Source organism: Phalacrocorax aristotelis, chromosome 13, assembly GCF_949628215.1.
Source record: "Phalacrocorax aristotelis chromosome 13, bGulAri2.1, whole genome shotgun sequence".
NCBI classification, from domain to species: domain Eukaryota; kingdom Metazoa; phylum Chordata; class Aves; order Suliformes; family Phalacrocoracidae; genus Phalacrocorax; species Phalacrocorax aristotelis.
The window spans coordinates 1473264-1499004 of record NC_134288.1 but is presented as its reverse complement, the minus strand read 5'-3'; the positions used below and the strand labels follow the sequence as shown (position 1 = coordinate 1499004).

The 25741-nt window shown below is 56.1% G+C and overlaps 1 protein-coding gene across 9 annotated transcripts in view; it reads right to left on the bottom strand.

Annotated features, from left to right (window-relative positions):
- The window catches only part of CHD6 (chromodomain helicase DNA binding protein 6), a 93976-nt gene that overhangs the window by 29234 nt on the left and 39001 nt on the right, over window positions 1–25741 (bottom strand). For 7 of the 9 annotated variants that reach the window (XM_075108490.1, XM_075108482.1, XM_075108488.1 and 4 more), the window contains 17 exons: window positions 18961–19460; window positions 14509–14647; window positions 13767–13916; window positions 10976–11041; window positions 10427–10485; window positions 9951–10068; window positions 8431–8517; window positions 8008–8157; window positions 7585–7706; window positions 6703–6946; window positions 6078–6254; window positions 4281–4424; window positions 3244–3499; window positions 2532–2742; window positions 1840–2035; window positions 1154–1318; window positions 581–760 (listed from right to left, as the gene is read on the bottom strand). In XM_075108490.1, coding sequence (XP_074964591.1) covers window positions 581–760; window positions 1154–1318; window positions 1840–2035; window positions 2532–2742; window positions 3244–3499; window positions 4281–4424; window positions 6078–6254; window positions 6703–6946; window positions 7585–7706; window positions 8008–8157; window positions 8431–8517; window positions 9951–10068; window positions 10427–10485; window positions 10976–11041; window positions 13767–13916; window positions 14509–14647; window positions 18961–19460 — 2964 coding nt within the window. The remainder of the gene's footprint in view (window positions 1–580; window positions 761–1153; window positions 1319–1839; window positions 2036–2531; window positions 2743–3243; window positions 3500–4280; window positions 4425–6077; window positions 6255–6702; window positions 6947–7584; window positions 7707–8007; window positions 8158–8430; window positions 8518–9950; window positions 10069–10426; window positions 10486–10975; window positions 11042–13766; window positions 13917–14508; window positions 14648–18960; window positions 19461–25741) is intronic. The other 2 variants (XM_075108486.1, XM_075108491.1) reach the window with 1 other exon arrangement.

Sequence of the window (25741 nt, the reverse complement as noted above, 5' to 3'; positions counted from 1 at the left end):
CCCAGCTCAGGACCGGATGTCACCCAGGCTTTGAAGTCATCCATTCTCCCCAAGGAGAGGCCTGACCCTGCCCACAATAGCCCTGGGCAGATGATCTAGCTTTGGGCATGGCCTGCTGCCACGGCAAGGAGTCCTCAGCCCACCAGAAGAGCAAGCCCTCCACCCTGCAGTTCCCCGTCTGGGACACGACAGCATCCATCCACACCACCAGCCTGGTGACAGAGCACATCTTAGCACTGCCCAGCACCTGGAGGACAGCCCCTGCTCTGCCTTCTCACCAGCCTGAGCTGCCTTCAAGGGGAAAATGGAAGCTGGCAAGCTGAACCCTCCTGGGCACCCTCACATCACCCACCCAGGCTGGTGGTCCCCTCCTCAGTGCTCTGCTGACCATCCATAAGACCATGCTGCTGCTGTACCCCAGCAAGCACTTCTGGGTGCAGTGGGAGAGGCTTGGCCTCCATGCGGATGTCTCCACACCCAGGTAAGAGGTCAGCCCACCACTACAGCCCTGCACACTCCCAGCGTGTCCCCCACCACCCCGGGGGGAGTCCCCCTTCCCTCCCGATGGAGCACAGCACACCTTGGCAAAGGTGGAGCCCTTCCCTTCAGACTGAATTGTGATGGTCTGTGTCCTGCGCTGGAGGATCTGATCAATGTCTTCCTCGCAGAACTTTGATCCTTCATCCTCCTCATCCATGAGAGCACCATAGGCACCCTTCCGCAGTAGGTCCTCCACCTCCATCTTTGAGAGCTGCTGAACCTGCCCAAAACATGGGGGCATCACCAACCCGGCCAGCCGCCCTGGGCACTGCACAGCAGGAGAAGGCTCTTCCCTCTGCCCCAGAAGGGAGGGCAGAGATGCCCCAAACCAATCCAGGCTTCCTGCTGCTACAGCAGAGAGATTACTTCAAAACACTGCCTGAGGGACCGTCAGCAATTTCAGTCCATGTCACCCAGACATGTGTCCCGCAACCCTGTGACAGTGCAGGGACAGACTGCCAGGCCAAAGAGCAGCAATGCAAGTGTGTGGAACCAGGCTCTCCCTCCCCAGCAGCCTGCCCAGGTCTCTGCTCTGACATAGCAGTGACTTGCAGGGGAAGGAGAGCTATCCTGCAGCACCTCCCGCCTAGCCCCACTCTGACAGCCAACCTACCCCGTTGGTGCTGCCCTTGCGGTTGATGTCCTGCAGCACAGCTTTATCCAGGCCCAGCTTCAGGCTGGCCTTGTCGAACATCTCCCGCTCGTAAGAGTTCCTGGTGATGAGGCGATAGACTTTCACTGCCTTGCTCTGCCCAATCCGGTGGCAGCGAGCTTGAGCCTGGGAGTGCAGACAGGACAGCATCAAGAACAGTGAGCTCAGCAGTATGGGGACCACGTGGCTTGTGGCACCCTGCACCAGCACCCACCACTCATCCACCTGGTCAGCTCTCACCCTCCAAAGCAGCCTCATCTAGTGCCTGTGGCTGACCTGGCAGCGCTCTGCCAGCAGGTGCTGGTTAGCACCACGCCTGCCTGGTTGTGAAGCAGGAATCAGAGACCCCTACACCTCTGGGCAAGGACATGGGACTCAGGCTCGAGCCTTGGCTCTCTGCAACACTTCACCCCTCCAGCACTAGGGCTGGACAAAGTGTTGCCTGGTCTGTGCCCCACCCATACCTTTAGAGCCACACCATGATCAAACCATGACATGTCTCCTCTGCCTGCACTCCTGCCGGCTCTCCCGGCACAGCACCCCATAACCAGCACAGTCGGGTGCTGCTGCCCTTCTCTCCCCAGCTGGCACGAGTGACGGGGGCCGTGCTGCAGGACCTCCCAGCAGCACTTGGCCCAGTCGATTACCTGGAGATCGTTCTGTGGGTTCCAGTCCGAATCAAAGATGATGCAGGTGTCGGCAGCGGTCAGGTTGATGCCCAGCCCACCTGCCCGCGTGCACAGGAGAAAGACGAAGCGATCTGAGTCAGGCTTGCAGAAGCGGTCGATGGCAGCTTGGCGCAGGTTCCCACGCACCCGCCCATCAATGCGCTCATAGGTGTACCTGCCCCAAGAGGGAAGAGGCGAGAGCAGGGTCACAGCAGGGCCTGAATGGGCTGCGGCTTACAATCCCCTTCTTGCACCTTTCCCTGGGCTGGGGGCACACAGATAGCCAGGACTGTGCATGGGTGGAGGCTCAGGCCCCATCAGCCTGTGTGCACTGTGGTTGTTGCCAAAAGTCATTCCTCTTATGATGGCAAGATCATCATGACCCCAAGCACAGTTCATGGATATGGGGTCCATGGGAACCAGGACCAAGAGAAGGGCCTGCTTCCATTTAGTCACTCCTAGGACTAGCCCTGGGCAACACAGAATGGACAGGTTAGAGCTGCCCAGCTCTGCGGTCTCTGCACCCACCAGCAGTAGCCTGTAACTCGGATCCTTTGGTATGTGGGCACAGACAGGCCAAATCCCCACCCTAGGCTGTTTCCACTCTGTACCTATGGTGCAGGATGGAGGTGATGTGAGGAGCTGTGGTGAATGCTGAAGCCTGTACTAACCGCCTCTGAATGAGATAGTCTTCCAGGATGTCAAGGCAGCGCACCATCTGGGAGAAGATGAGCACCTTATGCCCACCGGCGATCAGCTTGGGAAGCAGCTTATCAATGAGCACCAGCTTCCCAGCTGCCTGGATCATCGCCTGCAGCTGGAAGTCTGGCGCTTCCGGGCTGTGTGTTTTACGGAAGTCTTCCAGGATCTTCTCCTCTGCCCCTGCCAGGTGAGAAGGGACATGAGCTCTTGGCAAGGCTGGCAGTGCAGCTGCCCCCAGCCTCCCACCAAGGGCAACAGCAAGTCAACACACGAGGAACAGAACCTATGCAGTTGATCAGATCTAGGGAGGCTGGCTAGAGACCCCCAGAAGCCCCTTCACTCCTGTGACTCTACTTCTTCAGGGCTTGGACCAGCTCTTAGCAGAACAAGCCAGGCTGGGATGTTGGAGAGGGCCCTGCACCAGAACAACCCAAACATATCGAGCCTCGCAAGACCCTGAGATGCCCACCAGCAAGTGGCACTTGTGGGGAGCTGGGCTGCCTGTGAGGGCAACAAGGCAGATTACTGCATCCTGTGCTGGGCCTGGATGCACAATCACACCAGCAGCAGATGGTATGAGGGCCTGATCTGTCTCCCAAGCTGAGCACGCTCTTCAGGTAGCAACCAGTAAATGTCGCAGTGATAACCAGCCTCCCCACACCTCCTGTGCACAGCCCTCACCATTGATGAGATATGGGTGATTGCAGCACTTCCGCAGCTCCATCATAGTATTGATGAGGTTGGGCATATTGTGCTGGTTGGCACCCTTGGAGAGGAAGGAGAAGTTCTTCTCTAGGATGGCCCGGTAGTATTTCTTCTGGATATTGGTCAGCTCCACCTCAATGATGGTCTCCTGCTTGGGTGCCAGATTTTTCTCCACATCATCCTTCAGCCGTCGCAGCATCATGGGCTTCAGGATGGACTGCAGCTTCTTCACCTGTCAAAGCAAGCACAGAGATTGACTGCCCTTCCTGCACAGCAAGCACATGTTGACAACACCAGAGGGGCCTGCAATGCTAGAGCCTCCCCAGGCTGGAAACCCACTACAAATGACCTTGAAGCAGCTGCTCTGCTGCCAGCCAGGACAACTTCAGGGTCTGGCTTCCTTGGAGCAGGCATGTGAATAACCAGCCCTAGGCCGTGAACTCCACATGCTTCTGCTGCTAGCAGCCATGGGTAAATGTGTCTGCTGCAGAATGAGAGCTGAGACCTTTGAAAACAGCTCAGATGATGATTGCTCCATGTGCCCATGGCTGCTCCCTCAGAATGATGATCTTTGTGCAGTCTCCACTTAAGCCAGACATTCAAATGGCAGAGAGACAGCCCAGGGGACTGAGCTGCTTTCCATGATCCATGCTCAAGGGGAATTTTAGAGAACAGCTCCCCAGGGAAACCTGACAAGGGCAACTGACACATGGATTTACTGATCTCCTCACTCCCCCTACAGTCCTGTTAGTCTCAGGGACAAACCAGATGGGAAAGCTGGGTGAGCTGTGCTGCCCAGGCATGCAAGGGGCAGTAGGGAGGTAGGCGGGGAGCAAACCACTGCCTTGGCACAGGCTGGTCTCCTCTCTCCAAAGCAGCATTGAGGTCTCTGTCACAACTTTGCTTCTCCCGGCATGAGGAGTCCTATTCACTTCCATGAAGCACGTCTGGCTTGGTGACCATGTGTCCCAGTGGCCTGTGCTAACAGTCACCAGTGTCACTCTTCTAGGTACCTGCTCCTCTGTCTTCAGGTCTCCAAACTCCTCCAGGAAGGCTGTCTCTGAGGGGAACTGCTGTGGCTCCAGGAAATTCAGGAGGCTGAAGAGCTCCTCCACTGAGTTCTGCAGGGGGGTCCCTGTCAGCAGCACCTTGTGCTCCTGGGTATACACAGAAAACAGGTTGAGGGCTCAGACCCACTGGCTGGGTCCAAGGGGTCCCAAGAACACAATGCTCCTTGTCTTCCAGCCTCAGGAGCACTCTGGGTGGCCGGGGGGGCACACACACTCCCTGAAAGGCTCCCCTGGTCATGATGCCAGCCCCGACCCAGCCACTGCCATGCAAAACTGTCTTGTGGCTCCCAGGACGCATCCCTGGACATGACCCAGTCCACCTCTACGCAGGAACAACAGGAATCTCACACTGCCTCCAGGCTTAAGCCCTGCCCCGGCACAAGCCCCTCAGGCAGGGATGTGCTGGCACCGGATGGGGATGCTGACAGAGCCTGAGCCTCAATGCACCTTGGGGCAGGATGTCCCCCTTTGGAGCTCAGGTAGAACAAGAGGGAACACGTGATACTGAGGGGCATCAGGGACCTGCTGCTAAGGCCAGCATGAGCAGGGTGCTACAAAGTCAGCAGGGGCACATGTGACTGTGTCAAGTGTGCACTGGGAACAAGGAGGAGCTTTTATTAGAGGTTCACCACATAGGTACATGTGCAAGTAAAGGAGACAGGGGTCCAGACAACCCCCAAGGCCGGAGGTGTGAGGAGCAGATGACCCCTCAAGGAGAAGGTACTGTACTCCCTTCCATGCACTGACACCACTGGCTCTGGCTACAGGCACCACTGGGTGCTGCCTCCTGGGGTGCACCAGCCACTCTGCCCCAGCAGTGCCAGACACTTGGGCGCTCCCTCACTGCTCAGGCTAATCCTCCTGCCCAACCTAATGCAGGGAATGTCCCCAAGAGTCACCAGCTATGAAATAGAGCAATTGTAAGGTGGGAGGCTCCTACAGGACTTGCACAAAGGAAGGTGATGGTTACAGAGGAGGGCCAGGAGCAATCCTGCTTTGCCCCAGGCTGCTCACAACCCAGCAGGGACCTGCACAAGACACAAGGTCATGGGGAAACAGCAGGGTCTTTAGGAGCTGGAGACATGAGACAAATAATTTTCAGAGGCCTGGCCCAGCTACAGGTGAGTGTGATGGAAGCTGGGTAGGGCTGGGAGATCCAATAGACCTGATGGCCCTCAGTCCAGCAAACAGCAGCCTTTCCCAGACCTGGAAAGGAGCTGGACATCCAAATTCATTTCTCAGAGCAGCTCATTGATCCCTTTTTCCTGCACCCCCATCCCTGGCACAGTCTGGTCCCATGTTATTGCAGAGCAGTAAGAAACCAGCTTGAATACGGCAGCCCTGCTCACCACAGCGTACAAGGCACACCATGGCCAGAGGATACTGTGCACAGCTGATCAACACTGCCTCCACCTGCTGCAGCAGCCTAAGCTGCGCTGCAAGGCCAGGCAGTGCTCTTCCAGGGAGTGCACATATATGGGAAGGCATGGAGGGACTTGGCCTGCTGTGGGTTAACATTCCACTTCAGCAAAAAGGAGTTTGTGATGGCTGCAGGGCACCAGTGCCCCATCCATCAAAGGGCCTCCCAGTGACCTGATGGGTCCTGGATGGTTTTCCCTTTGACAGGGAACTCTCAGCTCTGGCACTGGGCCTGAGCAGCTGGCAGTGGCATCTGACCACTAGGCATGGCCATCTCTGGCCCACCCTGCTCTCACATGAACCTGGGCAGAACATGCTCACCAGGGCCATGAGCTTCAGCCCCTCCAGGAGTTTGCAGTTCCTGTTCTTCAGGCGATGTGCCTCATCAATGACTACGCAGCGCCACTGGATCTTCTTCAGCTCCGGACAGTCGGCAAGGATCATCTCAAAGGTGGTGATGACCACCTGGAACTTGAAGATCCCAGGGAGAGGGTTACCCTAGGGAGATATAAACCATATGCAGCGCTTGACTCCAGCAGGGCAGCGGGGCAGTGTCAGATGTCCTGTCAAGATATCAGTGTTAGCATCTGGGTTCTAGCTGGGATTTCCCCAGATTCATCTCTCTTAAGCAGCAGGTAGGTTCCTGCAAGCCTCCTCGCTGGCTGCAGGCTGCGTCTCTCCAAACCAGACACTGCTTCAGGGCAGACAAACAGGCCTGGACAAGAACAGCAGCTGGGGCTCCCCTGCATTTTCCCCTTCTGCATAAGTTGGGCCTGTTCTTCACTCATACACAGTGTGCCCTGAGCCCATGCCAGCAAAGTGGTCTTAAAAGATCACCTTTCTGTCTCCAGATGAACCACAAGCTCCACATGCAGCTCAGTGCTTCCCAAGTAAAGGAAGCCAGGGCTGGGGGACACATCCTGGGACTGTTGTGTGTGTTAATCACCTGTGCATCCCTGTACACCATCTCGTATTGCTGGATCATCTGCCGGCTGATCTGGCTGCCATGGTACACGATGGCATTCATCTCCGTCCAGGTGCGGAACTCCCTCTCCCAGTTGGTGATGGTGGAGAGAGGTGCGATGATGAGGAAGGGGCCATGGATGCCCATCAGAAATATTTCTGAGAGGAAGGTGATTGACTGGATTGTCTTCCCCAGCCCCATCTCGTCAGCCAGGATGCAATTCTTCCTGCAGAGATGGACAGGGGCAGATGAATGTGCTTTCAGGGACTGAAACCACCCTGTCACCAACTCCTTGATGGGATGTCAGGCACGTCACCTCCACCCACACCTCTCTGACCCTGCAGCATGGAGGGTGGGGGGACGTTGGTATAGTGGCCCAAAGAGATCTGGGTAAGCCAGACCACCCAATTTCTTGCAACATGATGGACTCAAAGTTAATGTGAAAGATGCTGTCCTTTGGGTGTACACTAGCCAGTGAGAGATACATACGATGGCCCGCTGCAGCTGAGAACATGCATATTCCTGCACTTGTGCCACAGGAATGGGTCACAGGAATAGGTATTGGCCTGGCCAATACCAAAAATCAGGTGTATCTTAGACCCACAGCTAAGCCTTACTATCTCCAAGACTCATCAGCATTTGCCAGGCAGAAACATTCCTAAAGACTCAGTTGCAAAGCTAAACCAAACACAATCTCTGGCAGCTGCCCATGAGCTCCAGCACTGGAGGGTCTCAGCGGCTGCTCTGTCAGGCCCCTGTTTGTCAGCTCTGCTCCCCCAGCTCTGCTGCTCTCATGACTACACACACCAGGGCCCCACTACCAGCAGGGCTCCTCATGGGAGCAGAGCTCCATCCCCTCCTCACCTGTTATACCAGTTGAAGAGCAGCCAGTTCATTCCCTCCAGCTGATACTCCCGCAGCTGGTTGCTGTTCTTATACTCCCGGGATTTTTCCAGTTTCTGCCAGGACTCAGATGCCGGGCGCTCCTAGGAGGAAAGAGCAGGAGCAAGGTCCATAGAGAGGAAGAATCTAAAGCTCAGTAAGGCCAGACCCTGCTTCTGGGGCTGCACATCAGGACAACACTTCAGAACAGTCATTGACAGCTGATTCACAACAAGGACTTGGCCTCCAGATCCCACCCTTGGATCCTGCTAACTAACCCATCTGAAGGGGAGGATATGGGGTTGCACTGCAGCAGCAGGGACAAGCTCAGCACTGCTGGACCTTGGCAAGACACAGACAGTCCCTGCCTGCCCAGGGCAGCGAGCTGCCAGCCGGGTACGTTACCTCTGGGTACGTTACCATGTGCTTGATTTCTGGAGGGATTTGGAGGGCTTCAAACTCTTTAATCTTTCCTGGGTCGACATCCTCCTCCAGCTCCCAAGTGCTCTCCTCGTAGGGCAGCGAGCACCACTTCACCAGGTAGTGAGTCACCTCCTGCCATGCAGAGAGACAGGCTCAGTGACAGTGCAGGACTTGCAGCCGCCGAGCCCCAGCATGCAGGTGCAGACTGCAACTGAGAGCGAGTCACAGGGACGGTCAGTGGCCCTCCATCTACCCTGTGCCAAAGGGTCCCCAGGGACGGGACTCAGGCTGCGCAAGGCTGGGAAGGCCTCAGGATGCTCAGAGATGACACGCCATGCACGTTGTGGGTCTGGGCCTCCTGCCAAGCCTGCCTCCACAGGGCAAGCAAGCAATGCAGCCACTCACCTCCCCGGTGTCAGGGTCCTTCGTGTGAGCCACCTCCAGAATTCGATCTACCTCCACATAGTCTGGGTTGAACAGATCCTCATCAGGCTGCGACAGCAAAATGAGAGGTAAGTTCAAGGTGATTCCAGGGTTAAACAGATGGCAGGCATGACTAAACAGCTGCAGGACATCTGTCCCCAGAATGCTGCTAGCTGAGCACAGCACACCAAGTGCCCTGGATGCAGGTATGTGACATCTGTCTCTGGGCAGCAAGGATGCAGGAGCCCTGCAGAAGGCAAAGCTCTTGCTTTAGAGCAGCCAGGGGCTCCATGCTGCCCTTGCTGAGAGGCAGGAATGTCCTCTCCAGCCCATCTGGCCCCAGGGTACAAAGCCCTGAGCTGTAGGCTCCAGCTTACATGCAGCATCCAGAGCTGTGACTGCCACAGCACAGAGCCACACACAGCACCCGGATGAACTCCACTCTTCTGCAAGGGATGACACCTTGTACTCTGCCTCTGCTTCTCTCTTCCTGCCTTCAGCTCAGCAGTCACCAGCAGCAACTGCTCATGAGGCAAGGGCTCATCCTCCTGCCAGAAACCCCTGGGGAGGAGCGGGCTTTAGACCAGCAGTGGTCCTCAGAGACGCAAATTGCCTAGGGCTTGGGAAGGAGTAAAAGCAGGCTTCTATGTTCACAGCTCACCAAGCTCCAGTTAGTCATAGGAAAGCGCGTTTACTCCTTGCTAATTTGTTAGTGGTACAGCATGTTCCAACACATGCTTTTTCTCTGCAACCTGGGAAAGACCCCAAGCAGACTTGGGAGTGAGAAATTTGACACACACCCCCAGCTTTCCAACTACATCTGTGGAGAAATTTTCATAGCCTACTGGCCTGATTTACACTTGTAAGGGGCAGTTTGAGGAGATCCAACAACTGTCTCTAAGCAGTGAGATAAATTATAGAACACCTTTTCTTTAAACAAGATTAATCTGCTTATAGAGCAGAGCAGGCAGGAGCTGCCCTAAGCCCAAGTATTTATAGCTCTCTCTCTCCCACAGCATCTCTGCTCCACCATGAAAGCACCTCCAGCACTGCATGCTGCCCTCCCTCCCATTGAGCAGCGCTTCCAGGGTTGGCAGTGTCTGGCAAGTGACATTTGTTACCCTGCCCATACCTCTGCCAGTGGCACCACAGGTGTTCAGGGCACTGTCATGGCCCCTTAGCTCCAGCATCCCCACCTGCTCACCCTCTTGTGCTGCGCCCTGGCAGTCTGGGCATTACCATGGTGTCAGCGAGGGGGCACAGGCAGGGCTCTGGGCAGCACCCCAGGATCACTGAGCTATGGCAAAGCTCAGGCAGGGCAGGCACAGCTGCACAATGAGCCTTGCCTGCCCACTCTCAGCCCTGAATTTTGGTCCTGGAGCTGGTCTCACCTGGGCAGGGAGGTGCCAGAGGCAGCACTCAGCTCTTGGCCTGCTCTGCCACTGCACCAGGCCCAGGTGTGCCGGGGTTGGGCACAGCTGTTTGCGGTGCTCAACTCTCACCTCTGTAAAAATATGCTTCATCTGAGCCTGCTTGTTCCGGAAGCGCTTTATCTTCTGTGAGATCCTGGGGTCCTTCTCTAGCTCCTCCAGAGTGGCCCACTTACAGTGGAGGTACGAGCTGCAGAGGAAAAAGAAATCAACAACACAGGACCAAAGAGGTCTTTGGGCCCAATCCCATCTGCCACGCAGACCAGCAGGGGTCTCCCAGTGACCCACACAAGACCCAGCCTCTGCCTTGCCATGTGAAACCCCAGACTGGAGGAAGCCATGGACCAGGTCCAGGCCAAGACTGAGCACTGCGGCTGCAGTGGCTTTCCTGCTTCCCACTTCTGGGCTGGCTCAGGAGGACAGGGGCAGTGAGACAGGGATGCTGGGGCTGCAGCTGGGCATGGGACAGAGGTGGGAGTGCATAGCCCTCACTCCTGCATGCACAGGGCCCACTACGGCAGCACAGAGCACCACAACGCCAAACGTACAAGTTCCTGTACTTGACATAGAACTCCTCCATCTCAAACGCCAGGCCTCCAGGATGAGCCTGAAACCAAGGGAAGGAGAGTTAGTGACAGTCACAGCCTGTGGAGAACCTGGGGAGCATCCTCTGTGGCCTGGGCACAGACAGGCATCCCCTGCCCGGCCACAGGCTCCAGGCAGGCTGAACCCCACAAATAGCAAGGATGGCCAGACACTCAGCGTGCTGCCTTCCCTGGAGGCTTAGGGGCCCTGGGGAATGCGGTGTGAGACCACCCTTGAGCACGGGGTACTCAAACACCTCCTGGGCATCAGCCTAGGCCTACTCCTCTCCAGAGGTTTTCTGGTGCTCAGGGCAGGAGAGGCACCACATTGAACCCCAACCCAGAAAGGTGCCAGTCCAGCCATACCCCAGCAGCACCCTGTGAAGAGCGAGCACTAAGAATGGCACAGCAGCACCGGCTGCTGCTGTCTCATGTCCCTTGCTGCACAAGGCAGCCAGGTCCTGTCTCCCCTGCACAGGAACCTCCAGCCCCACAGACATCTTTGCTGCTTACCTCCTTCTGCACCATCCTGGAGGCGAGGATCTTCTCAATGATATTGGCATCATCCTCGGGAGGCTCCTGGGGACAGGAGAGCAGAGTGCTGTTTTCCCAGCTCATCATGTGGCTTGGTCTCTGGCACCCTCCCAGCACAGAATGGCTGCTTGCTCCTCTCCCAGCCCACTAGCCAGACAGGCAGAGCTGGCACAGTATGGGCGGGGAGAGCTGCACCCGGGGAACCCTTGCTCGGTGCTCTGCCCTGAGACTCAGGGAAGGAAATACACAAAAACATGCACATCTCCTGCTCCCAGCCACTCTCCACGGCAGATCTCTGACTTGCCTTGGCATTTCTACAACCCCATAGTGCTGGATGGCCCCAGTGGAGCAGGGAGCAGGGCTGTCCTCCATTGCTGCTGCCTGCCCATGGCCACAGGACATGGTAACAGCACCTCAGCCCCAGCACTGTCTATGCAGCTCTTCCTGGGAGGCTTAAAGTGCTGCCCTCTTTCCTCTGCAGGCTTTGACTCTGCCATGAAGAAATCACCCATGAGGCTGCACAGACCTTCCACTGGCCACCCAAAGGCTCCCATCCCATGCCCTCACATGGAGCACACGAGCTTTGCTAGAGGTGGCTCTAACGTTGTCCTGCTTCCAGCTCTAACACAACAGGCACAGGTCAGGGCTCTCCCGGCCACGTGCTGTGGCAGGAATGCCAAGGGACAAGAGAGCTGGGCTTGTGCCTGTCTGCGCTGTAGCAGAAGAGGCAAGGAAAGATTAAAGGGAGAGGAGAGACAGCAAGAATATGGAGCATTGGAAATATCAGTTGTGCCCTGGCTGGGAGATGTTACAGCAGCAGGATGAAGAGCAAAGTGCAGAGCAGAAAGGAGGAAGACTCTGTTCATCTACTTCAGATGGAGGCAGAGTCTGGTCCAAGGCAAAGCAACCCTGAGGTATCCCTTTGCAGACTAGAAGGACCTCACCAAGAAAGACACAGGACAGGCTGGGAAGGGACAGACAGCCGGGGCATCCCATACCATTCACCCAAAAGGGCATGGGAGAGCAAAGGGGGTGCCCAGGACTGCAGCAACCGCTCCACGTCCCAGTCCTCAGATGATCTGCTGCCTCAGCACGCCCCCTACAGTGTGGGGCAGGATGCTGGACCCAGCCCCGCAACACAGCAAGCAGGGTAACAGCAGCCCTGTCTGGGCCCCTCAGCTGCAGTCCTGTGGCCCAGAGAGGGATTTCTGCCCTATTTGGGGAGCTCTGCCCCACACCAGCATAACATGGTTGAGGGGAGCATGCAGAGCTGCTCCCACTGAGCCACTGTCTGGTGCCCACTTCCCCATGTCTGGACATCCACCCTGTCGCTGCTGGGCTCCAGCTTGACCCTGGCTACAGAGGGTTTGTGTGAACACAGCCAGGGGCGCAGTGCTGCCATCGCAGCCGCCTCCAGTGCCCTGTGGCTGGGAGCTCCCACACTGACCCACAGCCCAGATGGCTTACACAGGTCCATGGGTCATCACTGGCAGCCTGTGGGCTGCCAGAGGAGTCCTGCACTGCCCCACAGAGCTGCTGAGGAATGTGGCCAGGATCCAGGGGTGAAGGCTGCAACTCCAGGCCATGGGGAGAGCAGCCCTGAGGCCTCAGCACTCCCATCTTGCCCTGCCAGGTCAGTCTCGACACCGGGAGCCGCCAAAGCCAGTCCCGGCCAAGCCTGCTGGCAGAAGCCCAGAGCAGCCACCCAGCAGAGAGCCTTGCTGCCATCAGATACCACAGCCTTAATAATTCATCTGGAGCAGGACAAATTGAGGTGGAAGTCCAGGACTAAGAGGAGAGCAGGGTGGCAGCACAGACACATGCCAAAGGCAACGCATTTCCACCTGCTGTTTTGAAAATCTCAGCTGGAGAGATCAGTGCCAGGAGCTCAGCTGGGACACAGCCCCAGGCAGCAGCTGAAGCAGCACCAGCAGCACCTCCCATGGGTGTGCAGCAGCCCTCTTGGGCAAGGAGTATCAGGCCAGGTCTTATTTACTGGCTTAACAACAGAGCTGACTAATACCCATACCAAAGCCTTATGAAGAGGGGACTAGAGAGGGACATGGGAACACTATGGAAACAATTAGTGACCATTATTAATATCTGGCAGCTTTGTTAGAGACCAGAGAAAGGGAATGAGCTACGGGATCCAACACGTACACACCAGCAGGAAGGAGCTGCCAGCACCCACCAGAAGCCAGTGCTGAACCAGTGGGCAGAAGAGGCAGGGCAGTGAGGGCCGAACTGCAGCGACACCAGCTGAACGCTGCCACGCTGCCCAGATCCCCATCACGTTGCCCAGCAGATCAGCTTGCCTCTCAGGTGTCAGGCTGGGGATCTCTACACTCCAAGGCACTGATGGAGATCAGCAATGTAGGCAGAAATTATGACCTGGCATCTACAAAGCCATTGGCTGGCAGAGCCAAAATAATAGACTAACTTCATGGACAAGAAGCTACTGAGACAGGAGCCAAAGGTGGGCATGGGCAATGGTTGGGTCATGTCTTCAGGGACACGTCCGGCTACACAACATGCTCCAGAGGCCTTAGCCTCCAAGCAGGAGGGGCCAGTTGGACCTGCACACCTCTTGCCCATCCCTTTGTGCACTCACAGTCCCTGCAAAGACAGCCTGCACCCTCCCAGACAGGCACACTCTCACCCCGTCCTTGTGCTGGGACCCCCCATATCCTCGAATCTCGGTTCTGATGCCCTTGGAACACACTGCAGGAGGCAGGAGGTCCCATCACCCCAGTCCCATATCCAGCCCTACCTCTGCCTGCCATGCCAGAGTAGAGGCGGAGAGTGCAGAGGTTCGCCCAGCTCCTAGCACAGCTATTGTCTCGCCGTCGTCATCCACCACCTTGAAATCCAGGTCCTCATTGTACTTCCTCCTCTTCACTTGCCGTCCTGAGCGGCGTTTCTGTGTATGGGATGAAAAAGGCAGTCACAGGGGAGGAGGGCAGATGAAGTATGTTCTCCTTGCTTGAGCAGAGGACAAAAAGTCCCAGGGCTGCCTGATCTCCAGCCCACCCCCTGCCCCAGTGGGATGGAGGTAGTGGGAAGAACAGGCAGTCCTTGGAAGTAAACCCACCACCACAGGGCCAAGGTTTCCATCAGTGCCTGATCCACACAGCTCCATCAGTCCCTGAGGCCTGAAGCAGAGGAGCCCTGCAGAGACACTTGCAGCTCCCCAGCCCTGCAGGGCTGACCTGCCTCCCCATACTGTGCTGGGAAAGGGAAGCTGCCAGGAGCCATGGAGGAGAGGGAAACTCAAGGCTGAGGGACATGCAGAACCCAGGGCAGCAGTGTGCACCCAGCCCAGGACCACCAGCTGACTTTAAGCAGTGTGTCTGGTAGACCACCACATGGTGGTATGACCCCAGAGCCAGGGTCTACCAACCACACTGCTGAAAGTGCTCTGTGACCTCTCCACCCCAGGTCCCAGCTCTTCTGCCACTCAGAGGCAGTTGGGATTTCCCCCTCCGGCAGCCAGCTGTGGGCTTTGGACACACCTGGCTGTCGGCTGACTCCGCAGACTCCTCAGGGCTCTGCACTGAAGGGCTCAGGAGATCCTGGTCCAAATCCAAACTGTCCACTGATATCTCATTTTTCCTCTTCCCTTTCTTCTTCTTCTCCACAGGGGTGTCCTTGCTGCCAAGACAGACTGACAGTTAGATTTTGTCCTAGGGATCCTGGAGGAGAGCCAGCAGGCACCCACACAGGACTCTGCTGCCACTGGATCACCCAGAGGCAGCTCAAGGCTCCTGGGGCCTCCCCCAGCATTGGGGATCCCCCATCAGTGATGCTCATTAATCACCTTCAAGTGTTTCTCCATCCAACTCCAATACAAATGGATGAAAGGTCCACCTGCCTTGGCCTGGTGTGGGGCAGAAAGGGGCTGGGGGCTCCCACCAGCCAGGGGAACAGCACCACAGTGGCTGCAGAAGATGAGGTTCAGCTCATGGCCAGCCCTCACTGCTCCTTCGACATAGGGAGCTCAGACTGTATGAGGTCAGGACACCCTGCATAGTGGCTCAGGCACGGTGATGAGCCAGGAAGAACCAGGCCAGCCTTTCCCCTCCAGGCAGGGTGACCCCTCCCTCCCTTTCCTTGGACCACGAAGTCTCCACAGTGAAGGCAGGTCCTGCACCAGAGCGCGGCAGCCTCTGCCTCAGCTGGTACACTGAGACAGGGACCTATGTCCAGCACAGGTGCAAGGAGGATCTCCCCACCACCGACCGCGAGAGGCCAGGGCAACAAGGTGCCTGCTCTGAATAGAGCACTCTCAAACACGTCCTGCACTGACAAAAGTCAGCTGCTCTGCCAGTCAGTTCAGCAGCTCCAGAGGCAACCTGTGTCCTGGCACCGTGGAGACAAACCTTCTAGCCCAGTCTGAGAAGCACTGGCCATTCTGCCAGCCACCTCCTGCATGTGCCACAGAGCCCTGCCTTTACACCAGCATTGACGCAGAAGCTGCTCCAGCTTGTGGTTTGTCTTCCCTGAGTCACAGCACTGACTTCCCTCCTGAGATGGCAGCTGAGCAGACGCTGGCCAGTGCCTTCAACCAGATGGAGTTAAGCCACAAATACAGGGAAGATGCAGGTCCCAGACTCCCACCAGTGCAATGGCCCACAATGGCAGTCACCACCACCTCCAAGGGCACACCGGGAGGCTCTGTCCCACCAGGCAACTGTCCTCCAGGCTCAATTCGCAGAGGGGATTTAAGCCCTGCTCCTGGTGAATCCCACCATCTTCCTGCAAACATAAAACATGCGAAGACGCAGCCCAGCCCCATGGCACTCTTTCAGGGTCAGGGCCACCTGACCCCCTGTGGCACCCAGCACCCACCACAACCTGCCTGTGCAAGGGAATGTGCCCAAGAAGCACTGGGGTAAGAAACAACTGCTCCCAATGTGCCTGTCCATCCTTACCCTCTGCAAGGAACACTGTTAAGGGAAAGATTTCAAAGAGCTGGTGCCTGTCCCTGGGCTGAGCAACATCCCCTTCCTCACTCACAGCCCTGCCATCCATCCCCTCCACACCCAGACCTGCACAGTGGCAGAGAAACAGTTAGTTTCAAAGCCACGTTAAGATTTTACCCCCATTTCATGAGAAAAATCACTGCTTACCTGGGACCAGCAAAAACCAAACAGTTAAAAATCTGCTGTTCAGGCCAAAAATGCCCTGGCTGGGCACCTGCACTTCAATTAGAGGCCCTGAAAATGCACTGCAAGCACTGCTTCCACCCGAGCCATAACTCCTACGATATTGATTTGTAAGTCACAATTACCAACTGCTTCATTCATGAACCAGTAGTTGGCTATGATTAGAAATAATTTAGAAGGAATTATGCCACCATTATCTGCCACTTAGAGGACTCCCAGCAATCACTTCATCTGCATGGAGTGCTTACCCTGCCTGCTGCTCACCTCTTCCTCCCCACGCTGTCAGGGGCCCCCAGCCCACCTCCCCATCTCTGTTCCAGGCAGTGGGCAGAGGGACACACACAGCCCCGTTCCCTGCAGAGCTTCCACTGTGACACCCATGGCTGCCTCCACCCAGTGGCTGTTCTTCCTGTGGGTGGGTTTGCTGGTGGCTGACCCAGAGGCTGAGGCAACAGTCCAAGAAGAGGCTCAACGAGGCACTGCAGAGGGGTGGAAGCTGCAAGGAGGACCCACGGGCTGGACTTTCCAAGTAGCAGGGGTGGACCTAGGTTGTCCTGGAAGGTGCAGGTGAGCAGGAAGAAGCACCATGGGCTCAGGTTCCACCGGGACAGGGCATCCGGAAACCACAGAGCTTTGTGGCACTCACAGACTCCCACACACTGTTTCTTCTGGCTGTATGATGTGTTATGGAGTTATATTAGTTGGTCTTTTTTGCACAAAGTGACCTTTTCACCAGGGCTCCGCACGCTGGCCCCCAGCTCAGCAAGCAGATCCTCCCTCAGTCCCCCTCCTGGTACCCCCAGACCCTGCCGTGCCTTTGCAGGAGGCACAAGGGTCTCCAGCTCTGCAGCTGGAGTTACCCTGCCACAATCCCCATGTCTAGCAGGGTGACCAGCCCACCAGCTACCCATGGCAGGCTGCACTGTCATGTGCTGCTTTTAGCACCCTATGAAGGCACTGCTGGCAGCCAAGGGACCTGCCAGGGTGGCAACAAGCTCCTGGAGAAGAGCCATAAGTGCCTCCAGGAGCCCACACCTCCACAGTCTGCTCTTCCCCATGTTTCCCTTGCTTTGTTCTGGTCCCAAAGGTCCCACCACAGGGGTGGACCTCTGTGAGCTGCCCATATAGCAGTTTCTTACTGGTGGAGCAGAGGTGTCATTAGGAAAGGCTGCTAGCTGCATCCCTCATCCCAGGATCCTCCTTGGTCCTCAGTGCTGCCTTTACATGGGCTTCAACCTTCCCTTCCCTGCCTGCAGCCCTTCTTCTTCCCTCTCCAACTCCAGCCCCTCCGTTGCAGCCCTACTCAGGGCTGCAGAGCCCTTCCCTCACCTGTCACGCTCCTGGCACTGTTTGCTTGATCTGTCCATCCCCATCTGCTCTGGCTCACTGGCCCACAACGACGATGCAGGGGCTTGGCTTCCTCAGGGGCTTGGCTTCATCAAATGCAGAGCCCCAGGCTCAAGAAAGACCAGAAGTGACAGCACTGTACAGCTCAGGGACCTGCTGGGGACACAATGCCCAGCTCTCACCCTGCTGAGCTCCCCATCTGCCTGGCATGGGAGCTTTGCTGCCCCACCCCTTCTTCTGTTTACTACCAGCCCACACCAACAGCACAAACGGCCACCCTGGCACCGGCTCTGCAGCCCTGGCCACTCCAGGATCTAGCTGTCAGTGAGCTCCAAAGGAGCAGAGCTGTGGAAGACCCGGGCCTCGGCCCTCATCCTGCACATGTCCTGCGGGCAGCTATGGTAGGAGGGAGGTGCGCAGATCCCACAGACCCTGGGACGCTCATTCTGGTGACCATTTCCAGGAAACTGCCCTCGAGAAGCCTTACCAAACTGGTGTGTTCTAACAAAGAAAGGTTTTGCTGAAAAATTCCCAGCTGTCTCCCATACTAATTCCATTTACAACAGAAATACATTAATCCTATGGATTACTTACAGTACATGAGAAGGGCCCAGCCCCAATTGATAGATCTGCTTTGCACAGGACTCTCCAAAAACACTTATTCTCACCAGTCCACAACAGTAAACCAAATGATGCTGGTGCTGTTGAGACCTGCTCTGCTATCTGCACACATTCCCAATTAAAAAGAAATCAGAGTTAAGAAATCAGAGCTTCTGGACAATCAGCCTGTTAATTAAAAGGAAGAATTACCGGAGGTGGTGGTATTGGGCTGTGCAGTACAAGGGAGTCCTCAGGCCTCCCCCCTGCTGCTGGCCTTGGCTGCCAGCACAGCTCCGCAGCTGCAAGGGAGGGATAGGTCCTACCACCCAGGAAGAGGGAGAGATGATATGTGCCCCGTCATCCTCCCAAACCTGAGCTGAGGGAAGGCAGGCTGCCAGCCCCTGAGTGTGTGGGGATTCTCACTTGCACAAACAGCCCAGGGTCAGGTTTGTCTCACTCACATATCCTCTGCCCAGGCCCCAAAACAGGTATGACAGGCCCTCTGCCACACAGCACCTCACTGTCCTGGTGAGACACCTCCCTATGGTCCCTCTGCCCCGCAGAACACTCAGCTCAAAGGTCAGGCCAAGGAGAGGCCAAGACTCTTCGGTCCTCTTCTGGATCTGGGGTCTCACAGGACGTCATTCCTAGAAGAGATGAGGACCTGCCTGTCCTGTCTCTGCATGGCCAGAGAACCCATCCTGGCCTCCTGACCAGCACGTCCAGCCTTCAGCACGAGGAGCCTGTGCACCCTGCAATGTGGTGGCCCATCACAGCTGTCGGCTGAAGCTCCTGCAAGCCCACAGCCCCATCCACAACCAGGCACAGAGACAAGGCCACACCACCACCCACCTGCTCTTCTTGGGTCTTGCTCTGGGGGCAGGCTCAGAGCCACTCTTCTTGTCTTTAGGCTCCTTGGGGGCTTTGGGTTCCCGAGGTTTCCGGGGCTTCTTGCCCACCTCCCTCTGCTTGGGCTCCTTCGGCTTCTTGGGCTCCTTAGCCTTCTTAGGATCTTTTGGTTCTTTAGGCTCTCTCCTCCTCTTTGGTTTTACCTCCACAGCTGCTTTTTCTCCCCCTTCGTGCTCTCCCAGATCCTTTTTCTTCCGTTTCTTCTTTACCCCCGTGCCGCCACCCCCACTGTCCTGCATCCCGTTCTGGGTGCTCGTCCGCTTCTGGGGAGCCCCGTCGGGCTCCTCCTCTGGGCACTGGCACTGTCTGCCTGTGTCTGTGTCTGTCACCGTCACCTGGTGGGGCACCTCGTCCTGCTCCTCGCTGCTGGCAAAGGGGTCCTGTGCTTTGCACTCCCACACATCCGACATTGGGGAGCGGCTCAGCGCTTTTAAGCTTGGCGGCTGCAGAGAAAACAGAAAGGCAGTGTGTGAAGCAAATGCCACATATAGAAATAGCAGGTGTTCTAGGGGGAACTGCAGTCCCAGTGAGGCTCTAATCACATGGGTGCAGTGCAAGCAACATCCCTTGATATACAGGGGACTACAGCTGATGGCCACCACACACAGACACAGCTCAAAGAAGAGGACCCCCCTCCCTGGCTTGACAGAGGCTGACAGGTTAGAGAGGACTTTCCGTTCCCCACCAGCCTACATAGGTTCAGAGAAGGCAGCTGGCCCCTCTGCTGTGCCCCAAGCACAGCCCTGCCTTTGATCACACACTCCACGCCCCACTCTGCTGAGACCCAGAGCGACCCACACACCCAGGCCACCTCCTGCCTGTTGCCCAGAGCCAGGGATTGTCCAGGCAGAGCAGGAAGAGGGAACTGAGGGTGCCTTGCAGCCTCTGGCAACAAGAAGCAGGCCCCCAGGTCCGTCTGGGGCACAGCTCGGGGCAGAAGAGGGGCGTTGGACTGGCACCTTTCCTGGGAGCTGCTGGGCACTAGGGCTCCCTCCAGCCCAGGAAAGCAGAGCTGCTCTTCCTGCTCCAGCTCTTCCTTTACTTCCTGTGAGCTTTCCAGCACCGGACACTGAAAGGAATTTAGGTGCTTCCCTGGTACACTCCACTGCAACAGGCCCAACCAGAAAACAGCATGAAAAAGCCCAGCTCTGCTCGAGCAGCTGCAGGAGTGTGTGATAAGGAGCCCAGGCTCATGAGCAGCGACCCCAGCCCCTTGAGAGCAGCCCGGGCTGTGGGGCTAGCAGGGGACAGACGGCCCGAGGAAAGGAGCTGCAGGTCATAATTCGTAATGGGGACCAGAAACATCCACTGCAGCAGCTGCCAGAGGGGGAGTGAGTAAGGGATGCACAAAGGGCCGGGCAGAAGTGTCGCTGTGTGTAGCAAGGACTGGGAAAGTAACACATCAGGCTCCACTTCAGCTGCTCTGCCAGTTACTTCCCATCCCCAGCACAGGTTGCACCTGGCCCTGCCTGCACACTCAGACAGCCCACTGCACCCTCTTCTCTCTGCCTGTGATCAGGAGGCCAGTGGAGAGTAGCCGGTGCCACGGCCAGCACCGATCCCTCGTGATACTGCTGAGAGCTCACAGCTGCCAGGTGCCCAGGCAGGTGTCTGCCTGCTGCACTGGCAGTACAGGCAGTCCGAGCTCCTCCTCCAGCCCCATAGCAGGAGAGCAAACCCCAAAGCCTTGGCAGGAGATGGCAAACTTTTCACTCACAACCACCTGATTAACTCCGTTTAATGCATGGCTCAGCCATGAGCAGAGGGAGCCTGAGGCCATCCCCAGCCTGGTCCACCACCATGGGGCTGGCAGATCAGCACCAGACCAAGCCCAGCAGCCTGACCAGGGCTTGAAAGCTGGTCCTGCAGACATGTGTTTGGTGGCTGTCCCATGAGGCAAGCCCCTGCCCGGCCTGTCCTGCCAGCCTGGAGGTGGCACCTCCCCAGAGGGAAGTTGTGAGGCGGCTGCTGAGTGGCTTGGGAGGTGCTGGGCAGTGGCGCGCCTGCAGGGATGGTGGCAGTGCTCACCCTGGTACCCTGTGCCCACGGCTGCCGCAGGCCATGGGCGCTGGTTCCTTCACAAGCTGTGAAGCCAGTTCCCTGGTGCCAAGGTGTCAGTGCCTCCAGCAGCAATGCCCTGGCCCTGCAGACTCCCAGCACCATCCGGCTCTTCAGGTACCCCAGAGCTGCGAGAGAGAATGTAAATATTTAGAAACTGCAGGCTGAGAACTGGAGCCCTTTTGGGGTAGTCTAGGCACAGGACACTCTACACTTGGATTTCTGATTTGGATTAGATGGAAGCATTAAATGCAACAGGTTGCAAAGGGGAAAAGACCCCCAGTGCCCCTGCAGACACCCACGAGTGGGGCTGCTGGCATGTCTAGCATTAGCTGGGCAGGCTGCACCAGCATCTCTGCCCACACATGGCCACCTCAAGCATTCTGCCCTGGCCCCTGCTGCCAGTCTGCTCCAGCGACTGGGATGGCTGAAAGCAGCCATCCCTGTCACATGGACAAGCCATCAAAGTGCACCCAAGCAATTAAGGGGAACCCATTCTGGGCCAGGATAAAATCACCACTATAGATGCTGCCTCTGAGCCCACAGGCTGAGCAGCAGAATCAGTCCCAGACTTTGCATTCCTCAGATCTTGCAAGCTGGGGATCAGCTGGAATGATTTACTGGATTAGCTACAAAGCTCACAGACCCCCAAGAGCCTGGATCTCCTTTTGCTTCTGGGGTGAACAGCAGCCAAGTGCAGACACCAGACAGCAAGCAAATTTTCAGCATCCTTGCACAGCAGCATGGTGAACTACTCCTTCCCAGCCACATCTTGTAGCCCTGAGTCTTGCAAGGGGCTGCCCGCTTCCAGGCAGACCACCCAACGAGCAACACGTCTGGATACCGCAGTTCTGGTGCTGTCCAAGAGCAGGCAATGTCACCTGCCCTGCCGGAGAGGGGTTCCCCAGCTCACGCACAGCACTGGACCAGGACTGGGCTGGGAGCAGTGCTGAGCACCTGGAGAAGCTCCTTCGCTGACAGCCTATGCCTGGGTGGGCTGAGCCACAAAGGCTGGGCATGGGAACATGGGTCCCTCTCATTCCATGCATTAGCAATTCCCAGCAAACCAGCACAGAGTAGGGACTGTCAAAACTGGCTCGTGATTTCCACCTCTGCAAACCAGCCAGGTGGTCCAAAGCTACCCCCTACCCCATCTGCTGTCTGCACCTACAGCTCCAGCACAGGCAACAGGGACCAGGCAGGTCCCGCTCGCCACTGGCACATCCATTGCCCGCAGTGCCTCAGGCCCCACCCCATTAGACAGTCTGATAAAGCTGTCAGGAGAGCTGGCCTCAAACCGTGACCTTCGTGGGGTCTGCCTCATGCTCGCGTTGTGCTGCTTAGGCAAATCAGAAAGGGCAGTTCAGTGATTGCTGATGAAGACATCCCAGCCTGCCACGAGCCCTGCTGTAACAGAAAGTTGAATGCTTTATAGAAACAACCAGGAGCTGTCAGAAGGTTTGTGAAAATGCAAGCAATCCTTCTACTCCTCCTGCATCACCTCTTGGCTGCCAAGAGCTCCTCCGGCCTCTAGGTACCCCCATCATGGTGGGAGCACAGACATGTCCACCCCAGCACACCTCCCAGGCAGCGCTGCAGGCCCCCCCGATCCAGCAGTGCCAGCACTTTGCCATGGGGTGCCCTGTGGGCATCAGACGTCACAGCCTGTTGTGTCCAGGAAGCAGTGTTTGTACTAGTTAGCAGTGCTTGCCTCCAGCTGGAGCAGCCAGAAGCTTCTGGTGCAGGCCCTGACATGAAAGAGCCATCAAACACTGGCCTGTGGGACTGAGCAGCTCGTGGCCAGGGCTTGCGCAGGCAGCAGAAGAACAGAGGGGCAGGGAAACTAGGCTCCTCTGCACAGACTGCGGGCAACGCACTGCCAGCCCTAGAAACCCTTCTGCACCCAAGGCTGCTTGGTTTGTCTTCTGGGGAAAAGGCTCCATGTCATGCTCCTACAAGTCCATGGCAAGCTCCTGCCATCCACATAGGACTGTGCTGCCTAGTACAAACCTGCAGTCAGAGCTCGGCGCACTGCTGCAAGCCAGGGAATGGGCTTTTCCTGCTTCCCCTTGATGAGGTTCAGTTTATCTTGGCTTCTTGTCAACAGGAAAAGCCTGAGAAAGCAGTGCCAGTGTTATCTGTGCTCCTGCATGGCTTCAAAGCACACTTGCAGTTTGCCTGCAGCAGCCCCGCCAGTCTTTTGCAGCAGACAGGAGCACACTGCTGCCCTGCAGCCGGTGCCCGAGCATCAGCTGCCGCAGTGAACCACCACCAAATGGTGGGGAGCTGAAGGGCTTGTGTCACACTGGCGGGGACACAGCACCGCAGGGAGCTCTGCTACAGCAGCAACCCCCAGACTGAGTGGCCTGAGACACGTCTCCACAAGCCACCAGGCTGCCCACGGCTTTGCCCAGGCTACTGGCCACCATGTCTGCAGCAACAACCAGCAGTGACACACTACCATGCTTAGACTCCCTTTACAGGGGAGAAACACATACAGCTTCAGGAGCCTAAACTTGGCAAATGGTAGCCCCAGGACACTTGCTGCAGCAGCCATGCAAGGTGGGCTCCCCTTGGCTGCTCTGGACTAGCCAAGGGCTGCTCTAGGCCAGTGCTCTGACCCCGAGGTGGGCAGGAGTGGGGCAGGGTGGGCAGGGAAGGCAGCCCAGGCTGACCGAGGCTCGGGAGCTCCAGTGGCAGGACTGCATCCAGACCATGGTTGCTAACAGCTGCGTGAATCCACCTGGAACCATGGGTACCAAAGCACCTGGTGGCATTCGGTACTACACACTGGTAAGGTATGGGAAAAACCCACTGATTTTGTTTAAATCGTGCTGCCCTCCTAAGTGGCTTCTAGTTCTCAAGGTGCGAGAGTACAAAGGATTTCCTTGACACCTGTTCTGTCCCATTCACTGTTTTGCTGTTCTCCATCACACCCTTCCTCTGCAGAGCTCTCTTGGCCCAGCTAAGGTACAAGTGAAAAGTCACCGCCTCCTCGCAGGTGGGCTAGGCCAGCTTTCAGGCTGCCTGCCTTATCCTCTGCACCTCTTCTAACCCCATCGGCTTTGGGGTGGCAGTAGGAAAGCACACACCATCAGAGGGGTACCACACAGCAGCAGAAGGGTTTCTGCTCTGTTCCTTCTCCCTTTCCGAACTGCTGAACATGCCTCTGGGACAACCTGCAAGGAGATGCCAAACTCTCTGCCAGTGTTTTACGGTCTCTTCCAGAAGCAGGGACAGCCCCAAGTGAAGACACACACATGGCTGGTTCTCCCATATGCATTATTTGGCACATCTTAAGACTTTTCTTCAACTCTTCAGGCTCTCTTTCAGCATCTCAGATGATCGCAGGGATCAGCTGACACCTTCTCCCGTTCTGCACCATGAAAGCAGAGATATTTTTTCTGTACTTTGCTTCCTATAAAACTAGTCACTAATTCACAGAAAGACTTCATATCAGAACAGTGCTTAGCTTCTTTAAAAGCATTCAGTGAGAAACCTTCTCAACTGTTGTTTGGAAGCCCATGAGCACTGTACTAGCCCAGACCAGTCTCACCCCCATGATCTGGCTATCTTTAAAATCCCTGGCAGACTGCAAGGGCTAACTTTGCTTTACAAAAGCCATGCTGACTATTCACCAGTGTAGTATCTTCATAGATAAAGTGTTTATTGTAGTTCCTAACTATTTACCCAATACCCAAGTAAACCTATTGGCCTTTAATTCCATATTTGCTACACCTCCCTTTCCATGGACGTGTCCCTGGTGGACAATGGCCCCTAACATTACTTATTAGCGATTCCCAACATCTCATCAGGCTCCATTACAATTCTAGAGTAAATACCCACCAAAGCGTAGTAGCTTCTATTACTTTGCTCAAAAATGTCTTTATCAAACCCTTTAATTTAAGGGCAACTCTCTGATGAGTCTGGCATTGGGGATGGCTCTGGGTTGGGAGCCTTCCTGACGGAGCTGATCTGCCAACGCCCTGTTTCCATGAGCACTCACTTGACACCTCAATCGCTTATGTACCCTGTGACTCCTTTTAAAGGCTTTTTAGTCCTCAGATATTTGGAAAATATTTATTATTAGACTCCGTGTCTTTAGCAAGTGGTTCCTAAAAATCCTTTTAGTCCTGCATTGTTACATGTTTACTTTTAAATTTCCAGAATACGTGTCCTTTTTCTTCCCACAACTTTTTTTAACTAAAGAAAACCATCATTTTACATTGAACAGCGTCTTCTATGTGTCTTCTTACATGCCCGCCTAACCACGCAGGTTTGTTGTTTCTGGGGTATTTGGGGGCGGGGGGAGAAGTAAAGATGACTTCCAGGTTTCGGTAGGTGATGCCCATCTCTGAACCCCTGGTACCATACCCAAGCAGCCTCCCCACACCCAGTATGCTTTTTATCCTTAGAGCTGTGCCTTTGCACTGTCTCTCAACTGGCACTGTTTTGGTGATGACTGTAACAATTTTACATTTTCAGAATACACTTTTATGTAACATTTGTATATTTTTTTTATTCCTAGAGGAATCTTCTATAAATTACATTTCATACAGAAAAGCAAGTCCCTCGGCAGCAGCTGGAGCATGAAACTTTGTCCCATGCATCTAACTACTGTTGAAGAGAAGGTATGGGGAAAAGAAATATTTTAAAACCTCCCCAG